The 10,559-nt window shown below is 38.0% G+C and overlaps 1 protein-coding gene across 1 annotated transcript in view; it reads left to right on the top strand.

Annotated features, from left to right (window-relative positions):
- cckbrb (cholecystokinin B receptor b) overlaps positions 1–2,271 on the top strand; it is a gene marked incomplete at both ends in the record, with an annotated part of 29,080 nt that extends 26,809 nt beyond the window's left edge. Inside the window, one exon of the mRNA XM_080498213.1 lies at positions 1,730–2,271. Coding sequence (XP_080354339.1) covers positions 1,730–2,271 — 542 coding nt within the window. The remainder of the gene's footprint in view (positions 1–1,729) is intronic.
- Between the last annotated feature and the right edge of the window lie 8,288 nt (positions 2,272–10,559).

Here is a 10,559-nt window from a genome sequence, read left to right on the forward strand (position 1 = left end):
GTATATGCACATTATATGTATAAAAGAATAATAATTTAATAATAATAATGTTGTGGATAATTATTTGGGCAGGTTTTTTTCTTGTTGCATTTCTGTGTATTTTTGCAAGCTGATTACTTTTTCACAGTACGGTTCCCACAACATGAATCTTCCCAATCAGTGCGTGTTAAAAATCAATCAGCTGGACACAGGACCAGCTCAATTTCCTTGACCATTCCCTTGATAAAAATACTTTATGAAAAAGAGTGCAATAAAAACAAAATCATTTGAGATGAAACTCATAACAGTAGACGCATTTGAAGAAAAAAAATCTTGATTACCTTCCTAATTATTTTAATTTAATTTATCTGTTCTAAATTAAGAACCATTTTTTAAGAAGCACAGGAAAATGCTTTGTTTCATTCTCTGCTAGTAGGCCGAAATTGGGAAGTCATTTTCAAGATGTTATTTCATAAATAATTTCCATTTAAAATGGATGAAAAGTTGAAATCATTTGCTGGGAAAGCCCATGTCGAATGTATTCTTGTGGATGGAGTCAGGTTACCAGGGTGAAGCTTTTTGGAGGTATTTGTTCTTAAAATAAAAACTAGGTTCTTAAAATACAAACTGGTATTCATGTTTTTGTCCTGGTTCAGCTCATTAGTATTTACAGACAATGGCAATGCTGTCATTATAATAATTTACTGTAATGCTCTGTGAATTTGTAGATGCTTGCAGTTTCTCCCACACCCAAGCAATGGTTCCCTCTTATTTATTACATCAACATGAATATAATGAATGCTGCATCACATTGCAGCAGACCATCTCAAAGTATGAAGAAAAGCTTTCAGCTGCTGACAAAAATAACAATTCCCCAATGTTTGCATTGGATTAAATGAAAACTCTGTTCAGCACTACTTGAAAACAGCCACAACTTTAAACAGATTTCTCCTGAGAAATGTAGAAAATTGGTTTCGATGGCTCAGCATGAGCAGTAACGATACTGTAGGATTGATACGATGTGTCATGTGTGCAAAGGCTGTAGCTTACATGCTTTTTAGCAATAATAGTCTGCTTTGAGAGTAAAATAAAGACATAGGACTCTGTATTAAGAATCCTGATACATAAAACGGCATAGAGGAACTCAAACACTGCAGCTGCATCGTGTTTCATATCTCAGCTTGTGGTTGTATGGCTAATTGGTTGAAGAATTGTTTTCGCTTATTCCTTCAATTTCATCTAAAAATTTGTTTTTTGTTGACATTCTAAAAATGTGGAGAGACTGAACATATATTAGTTTTGTTGTCTGATTAAACCATTTCTTCAGCTTGTTGGTGGTCATTATCTATCATTGTGAAGGCCTCCAAATTGTGAAAAGCCCAAATTGTGTATGGGCAATTTTAACAAAAGCATATGTGAGAACTATTGGCACTTGTTTAATGAAAGGATCTAACTAAGTCTTGAGGTTGAATTTTTCAAACCAACAAAACATTTTATTTTTCAGCTCAATACATTTTGTTATACAGTAATCAGACTAATTATATAGTTGATATTTGTTACAGATGTCATTATGACCTTCCACTTGACCGTATATTCTAAAGTTCCACTTATTTGTTATATGATATCCAAACACATCAATTCAAATCCAAATCGGTTTCATTGCTGACACATTAAAGTTTCACATTTTAGGCAGGACAGGATTCGGATATTGAGCTTTTAATGTTGTGTTTCATCCTGCTCTCCTTTGCAGATGTGAAGAATGGCCTGACCTCCACTGCGTCTGCTGGTTGCGATGACGGAGACGGTTGTTACGTTAACGTGGTCCAACGGCCGCACTCCATGGAGATGTCCGCCACGGCGGCGTCGGGCAGGGCGAGCAAGGCGGAGAGACCTCGCAGCAACACGTCAGAGGCCAAGCTGAAGGCAAAGAAGCGGGTCATTCGTATGCTGGTGGTCATTGTTGTTCTGTTTTTCATCTGCTGGATGCCGCTGTACTGTGTCAACACGTGGCGGGCGTTTGATGACATCTCTGCCAAACACGCCCTCTCGGGGGCGCCCATCGCTTTTATTCATTTATTGTGCTACACTTCTGCTTGTGTCAACCCAATTATTTACTGCTTCATGAACACGCGCTTCCGCAAAGGTCTGCTTACCACTTTCTCGTGCTGCGCTGCTCCTTTCCGCCGTCATCGTCGTCGTGGGCTACGGGACAATGAGGAGGATGTCATGGCAACAGGGGCGTCCATGTCCAAGTTCAGTTATACTACAGTCAGCACTATGGGAACTTGCTGAGGGAAACTGATGCAACAGCAATGCAGCACACCATTTTCTTTATTTTTAGGCCAGCGCTAATCTCATAGGGACAGTAATGTGAATTCTAAAAGCAGGCGATGTAATGTAGCAGTATAGAAGCTTAAAACATTTATGTATTGCAACTCAGTCCGTCAAACCAGACGAAAAAAAAAAATCTGAGTATACTGTTGTCTATCATTACAATAGACAAAGGCAACTTAGATGTTTACAGTGCATCGTGTGTGTGTGTGTGTGTGTGTGTGTGTGTGTGTGTGTGTGTGTGTGTGTGTGTGTGTGTGCACGAGACTCGAGGTACTGTTTGTCGTTTATCTCTTAGTGGGGTCCTAAAACTTCAAAGCGAAATATGAATCTGACTTCCCCTTTAGTGGCCAAAATGCAGCACCACACGCTGGTTTATGTATGTTACTATCGGCTTTTATGCCTGACTTTATAGTTTGCTTAATGTTCCCGTTAGGCACTCAGTTTTGAAGATTAAAGTTAAAGAAAGGGGCTACGAAATGTATGGAATCAGATTGGAAACCCTTATCAAAATCAAGTTTGTTTGTGTATGTTTGGATGCAGACGTATTACTGTTGGTGGAATTATTCCCTTTACACATTTCCATGGTGAGCACCGGATGCCCAGAAGGAAAACTAATACATTTTGAGTTTCATGGTCAGACAAAGTTCAAGATTAGGTGAAGATTATATTGAAGAATTAAAGGTTCTGAATAAGCATACAGACATGAATGTAAATCAATGCAATGGCCCAGAGGGTAAGCAAATATAAATGGTGTGTAAAATGTATAGGATACATACAGGATTAGAAGTGACACAGGCAGTTTTGTAACATAGTTATAAAAATATAGAAATTAGATTACTGTTTGCTCAGTATTTTTGGATTGTTTTATATTTTGCTGCCAGATGTATTTTGTTTTTTTTTCATGATTCATGCATTTGCCTTGTTGACTAAGTGCCTGCTTCTCTTTACAGTGTTATGTTGGTGTGTTCTTGATTTGTGTCATTAATCGTTGGCTTTTTTTCACTGTTCATGTTCCAAAGGTTTGTGAGATCACTTTCATGTAGAAATTCATACATATAAAAGGATGAATGAGTTAGTTATATACAGTATCTATAGTTCTCTGCAGTGGACAACGAAACAAATATGTAATGTATTGCAACTGTGATTTTCAATTGTATCACGAGTCATACTTGTGCTTTGCATTGCAACAGAATACAAAAAAAACAGTTCCTGATGGTAGGACCTGTAGTTTTCAGATAGCATCCTGAAAGAAATTTGAAATTTATAAACAACTACAGTCCGCACAACAGAAAGTGATGTATTTGGCAAAATCTAAACAAATAACAAATAACGACAAAGAGAAAATGTGTCATGTGTTTTTAAAATAAAATGTTGTGGTAAAATTTAAAAAGCCATTAAAGAAACATTATGGGCGTTTCATTCCAGACACGTTTTAAGTGCATTTGTGTCATTAAAGTTTACCAATATTAAAGCAACCAGCATGTGTAATAAAATCTGAAATGTGTATGTGATGCTGCAACAAAATTACCTTTCTGTACTATCAGATTGTTGCTCAGAGCTACGAAGCCCAAGCTTCTCCTTCTTTTGCAGGGGTGATTTCATAAACCAGTCTTTTGAGACGATAAGTGGAGTGAACAATGCGCTCATGGCAGCCTTACTGGCTGGATTTATTAATGGAAGTTCCTGGCTCGCTGTCCCCATTTGAGCCCACCTGCAGGATTTCAAGTGGAAGTCAGGTTTCTCAGCTCACTCTCTGTCAGGTCACTGTTGTGTGGCTGACTGTGGCTCCTCTACTCACCTCACGCTAATTGCGTTACAACCTCAGCCCTGCCAGGCTGAATCGCTGAGCATATTTCACTGAGTGCACCAAAGCACAATGCTGTCAGTCTCGCAGCTAATAGATATATGAGCTGCTTTTGTGGGCAGTTTTTACAAATATTGCTAGGCCTGCTGCTTGTGTGGGTTCTTGTTTGAGCTATTTTGCTATGTGGTCTAAACATAGAGCATAGCTACTGCCCTATAGTGGGAGAACAACGTGTAGCCTATACTTGGCAGCAAATGAAAAAAACATTAGTGCTTTGAAAATCATTCATGTGTTGTAACAGTTCCTTTTGGCAATAAAATGTATACTGTTTAAAATCGTGTTTAATTTGCCCCTAAATCAAGCCACATTTGTAGGAAAAAATGCAGTTGATGAGTGAAGCACATTCTATTATGGAAAGAATCCGTAGAAAACCTTCAGCATAACTAGACTCAAGGCTCATCTGGTTGGACTGCTGGAGGTTAAAGGAAAGTAAGACAAAAAAAGAAGCGGTTTAAAGTATGCACTGATAATAGACAGCAAGATAAACAACATGCTGCAGACTAATGGTAGAAACCATTCATCCATTTCTCTTCTAGACCGTTTAATCCCAGTGAGAGTTGCGAGGGGTTGTATTGATCTCTCTAGAGACTACTATCAAGTATAATTGATGGGAGTGTACACCATGGCAGGATAAACAGACAGGAGCACACACACACTAACATGGACGATTAGCAAGCAATTTGAAGTCACCTGCTCTCTTGAATGGGGGATATCAATCATTAATCACTACACTATTGTGCAACCATAGTCGAAACTACAGATCATGGGATATTCCAGCTCGAGCTACCTAGAATGAATAAGACTTTTTAGCAACATAAACCTTGAGCACTTTCACTAAGAAAACGGTGACAGATGACCCAAGCCAGCTCCAACTTCATCAAATCTTAGAGTTTTAAGACTGATCTTAAAATTCAGCACATTCTACTTTTGAAAACTCCAGAAACCTCAAATAATCCAACACTCGTGATCCACTGAGGTTTTGCACATATGAAAATGGGCTGATAAACCTCTAAGGATTGCGTCTGACAAACACAGAATAACACATGTACCGGTAAATAGAGTACACACCAATGTTCAATGTGGTTTACAACAACTGGAGAGGTTCTTGTTTGAAAAGAAAGCCCTCACTGGATACATGCTGCTTCAAAAAGCATGCAAGCTGAAAGTGCATTCAGCCTAAAGAGTGATGAACGGCGCAATGATATCATAGTACCCAATACTCCATAAGAAGATTTGTTTCCAGGTTGTTGATCACTTTCCATTCTTATGAAGAGACTTGTAGCCAAAGCCAAAGACTCTTGTGATCATATTGACAAATCTTTGATGAATTAACAACATATTGGCAACAAATTGGCATCATTAAAAAATGTTTTATTATAAGACCATAAGAAGCATTACTACATCACACAATTTTCCAAACGCACGGTTTCTTACTTTTTAAAAGGTAGACATTCACTTTTATCAGCTAAAATCTAAACATATTCCAGAACAAGGATGCTGTTGACACACCAAGACCTATTTATATGATAATCAATTTTCTATCTTCTACATTGAGACACGTCTGACACCACATGGAGGACAACGTGAATTTCTTCTCATGTTCTTGTGCCGACTTCAGCCCCACCAGCTTACAAATAGAAGTGGACACTCCAGCAGCTGTTGATATTTCTGTGATATTTTTATACAAATATAAGAAGCTTTATATGCTACCCCAGGGCCATCATGGTTTCTGATGTATGGTTCTATACACAGAGGTTGACAATATGCTCATAAAGCCAAAGTAGTGGCATGAAAAATTAGGTTATTGTCCCACCATTGTATGGTTCAAAATCAGTACTGTTTCTCTGTGAGTGGCGTTCTCCTGCAGAAGAGAACAGCAGACATGTGGTGTATCATTTCCACCATAAGTGGAATACTGTCATACAGCTGCCTCTGTTGTTTATGAGTGTTTATGAGTGATAGAGTGATAAAGGGAAGTGTTTTTTCCCTGTCCAAAAGAGCTAGAAGAGATTGATTTCCCTGTGGTGTCACAGAGACTGTTATGTTTTGCTCCTTCACCTAATCCACACACACACACACACACACACACACACACACACACACACACACACACACACACACACACACACACACACACACACACACACACACACACACACACACACACACACACACACACACACACACACACACACACACACACATTGTACTACACCTTAAATGTACCAGCTCAAAGCCAATTACAGACAGATTGCAGTAATTACTTCTTTCTGGCTTCACAAAAATGAATGCTCTTTGGAAAAAATCGAATCTCGTTATAAAAATATGTGACGAAAAGGTAGCAGTTGGATCTAAAATTAGCATATTTCACTTATGTATAGTTAAATGTCACAGTGAACAATGGTGCTAAAGGTTACTCTGATCTCTCCCTCACAAGTCCATTAGGTGATCTAATTACGGAAAAGATCTGCACAAAGAAACCAACATGAGGCCGAGCAGCAGTCTTTGTGTTTTCATATTAACAATGAATTAAATGATTAAGTGTTGTTTTGAAAAGGGGTTGAGTTTGCAATGAATACACACAGATTTATCATATAACTTGGCAATTACTCTAATATTTCATGCCAATGTTATATATATTCAATCTTCCAGATTATAAACCCTTTAATGTTTCTAATTAATACACTTTTGTTGTCTTGAGGAGGAACCATAAAATAGACACACAAAAACATCCCAGACTATTGACTCAAATTTGGGTTTCCTCACTATGAGGTGACAGTGTCAACCATCACACTACCTTGTGTGCCAAACTACCTCCAAATATTGGGTTAAAAGAAAGAAAAAAAAACATTCTACATGACTTACATAAATGGGCTGCAAAGGGTTTTAGTTGTTAATTCACTAATCTCATCGCAAATAGATTTTCAGTTTGAATCCTGGGAGCATTCCTGGGTAGTGTTAACTAATGTTACAGCCTATAGACATGTGTTTGAGGTTAATTGATTATTCTAAATATGAACGTCATTGTCTGTCTGTGCTCAGGTGGGATTGGCTCGAGCATTTCACGATCCTATGATGGATCAATTAGTGTGGAGCGTTGGAATTACGTTAGTGTAATTGTCCAAGATTTAGGTGACAGAGGGGTGTGTGAGCATGCCGTGTGCTGATCACTTTAACAAGTCCACCTTTACTGAGTAATCAATCATGTTAAGTCAAGACAATGAAGTGGCCTTTATGAAGTGACAAACGTTCACCCAATTCTGTGATTATTATGCTCCTGCTGCCCTTCTCATTTCCATAATAACTGCAGGAACAGGTACTTGTTGTGTTAATTGATTTTTGCTTTGGCCACCCCCAACATGCCTGTGGCTTCTCATTAGCATACTTGATCATGGCATCTGTTTATTTGAGCTATATGAGATTATTTGTGTTCATATTCCAACCACATGTGATATCAGATCCTCTGCTGAACCTCTGGCAGCTGCTTGGCATAAAGAGTGAGTGGAATAGTCTCCCAATATAAGAGTGTGACCATTTATTACAAAAAGTCCTTTGGCACTCACGGGCAAATTGTGCAGAAGGGCTCAGGGGGGATGCTGCTGGTGACTGATAAGCACACAGGTGAAGCAGAGGGAATCTCTGGAGCACCAGGGCCGGCAGTGAGTATGGTTGTATTTTTTTTTTTTTTTTTAATGCAAGCAAAGCCGATATTTGAAGAGCAAATTTGCCTGACGTACGCAGCAAGACCAGCACTTTCATTACAAATCCCCTGTGTAAAAAGGGATAATGAGGAAAAAAAAGAAAGGTTATGTGAATAGTAAATGAAACTTGTGTAAATTGGCATGCATAGTAGTAGATATATTATGCACACAGATAAGATGATTTTATTGTTTGATAATGCTGTCATGTTAATTTCCCCATCTTCACATGTTTGGAGAATTCTATTTCGGAGGACTGACAGGACGAAAAATGAAAAACTTGCTTACACACTGCCCTGCTAAGTAGCTTACAGAGCAAGCACATGATAAATATTTGGGGACAGCTTTCTTTGCAAGCCTTTAATTAAAATGACTAAATAAGCAAATGTCATTCCCCAGAAATTCCCTTTGGATTCTTCCAATGCCCACACATGGCGATAAATAGATGTATGTTTAAATAAACATCAGTAGTGGAGAGAGTATGCAAGTATAACTACTCTCACATTGCTTATTTTCTACCCATTAGTAAAAATACCATTCCAAGAAATTGTGTAGAATTGGGTTAACTGCATTAACAGAAGCACATTTCCAAGAAAATGAGAAAGTTAATAAAACTCCCCTGATGTATATGAAGCAGGAATTTACTCGACTGAAAGAAAAAACATTGGAAACAAAAATGTGGATGATGACATGTACCACATCAGAATCACTACTAAGCACAGCTGTTGGAGGAAGCTTCAGTTACAGGACTTTGACGTCAGTGTGACTAGAGAATTAAACTTGTCATGTCTGATGTCACAGGATTTATTCTGCATCAAATTAGATCCTTAAGTCAAAAATATGTGGAAACAACAATCAACAGAAGCCGAATATGACTGCAATCACATTCTGTGTTGGGACAAAATAGTAGAAAATACACTAAATATCAGTAGAATCAATCTACCAGGATGACATTGTCTAGGATAATTCAGTTTTGACTTAGATTTCAATAAAAGGCAAGAATTAGGACCTTTATTGTGGACATTTATAGATTTGGTCATTGACAATTACATCAGCAGACTTTACAGTAAGTAAGACCTATAGTGGTCCAAGACTTGATCTCTGTGGAACACCACAATGGGTAAAGTACATTCAAGAAAATATAAATAATTTGTTAATACATACTATATCTTGATGTGTGTGAAAATATTTAGACATGACATTTAGGGGTGGAAAAATCTTTCAGACCTTTGGTTTGTTTCTCTTGAAACTGTAAATCTCCAAATAACTTCAGAATTAATTAAATTACCAAAGTGAAACTGAGTTCGCAGCTTTTGTTTCCTCTGGAGTTTCACACTGATCACCTTGCTTTGCCCTTTTAATTACTTGTACATATTTCTTTTCAAACGTGGAACTCATGACCAGCATAACAAACACTCCAATGTCTCTTGTGACAATAAGGTTGAAAGACAAAGCAGGCTGTTTTATTTGAACCATCTTTGTAGTGGAAATGCCAAGATAAATCGAATTGAGTCTTTTCATGCACATGTGCAGGAGGAGTTTCAGTCTGAGTTGTGTTTTAATATAGTCTTCAGTGTTATATTAAAGCTTTATCAGTCAGTAGTCATTGTATTAAGATGATGCATGTGGAAATCATATTATGGAACGGAAGGATCAAAGATCGAGGATCAAATGCTGTATCACCTGAGAATTAAGTATATGGATATTGTTTAATTAGTGTTCACTGTATGCAAGGCAGGCTTTGGTTCAGCGCAGCCATCATTCTGAGTGTGAGAAAAGATATTTGAAAGCAGAAAGACCTCCCGTCATGAAATGCACATAATAAATCACTCAATAACTGTCTCTGCACGTGCTCATCTGTTGCCTATTTATGTGCGCCAACTCCGTGAAACTGTACTGAAATAAGCTATTAACTGAGAAAATGTAAATATCCTGTGGTATTTTTGATTAGAGACGTTTTTAAATGAAAGATCAGATGCTGTGTCTTGTAGTGTGCCACGATTCTAACTGTTTTTTTCTTTTTTCTTTTCTTGTCGTAGGCGTTTAAGGGATGAACAGAGTTAGAGAAGCGTGCAAGGGCACATTTAGATGTACTCGAATAGTCACTGTTGCCAGGCCACCATTGCCTTAAGTGTGTTATGAGTGCACATGTGTAAGTTTGTGTACATATGTGGGGGTCATTCGTACATTGTACACGTGTAGACATGAGTCACTACAGTTTGAGGCAAAATGACATTTGTTGCATTAGTTTCTCCATCCAAGAAGGGAAAAAAACACATGGCTGATGATAAGCACAGTCAAGACTGGACAATTCAGTGTTGGCTTTATATTGTCGGCTGTCTGAGTGAATTAAATCAGTAACAACATTGAGATGAATATCTGTGAAAATATTTGTTGTGGCTTTCTTGGCTGTTGTCTGTGAAAACGTGTTGACGAGTATGTTAGTGCTGTTATAACATTGTAAGGCCTTAGGAATTTTCTCAGAGTTTGAGAGTTTGTATTATCTGAGCTACACCAAGGAGCCATATTATTACGATTATCTGTATTTTGTGTAGTTTGCCCTTTTGATGAGAAGACGCCTCTGACTTATAGAAGTATGGACTACATTGAGGGCATCATGTGGTTTCTATCACCAAGGTGTTAGGAGATCCTTCCAAGTTTTACAAGTCACAAGGAGTTGCCTC

This window comes from Blennius ocellaris (genome assembly GCF_963422515.1).
Source record: "Blennius ocellaris genome assembly, chromosome: 6".
NCBI lineage: Eukaryota > Metazoa > Chordata > Actinopteri > Blenniiformes > Blenniidae > Blennius > Blennius ocellaris.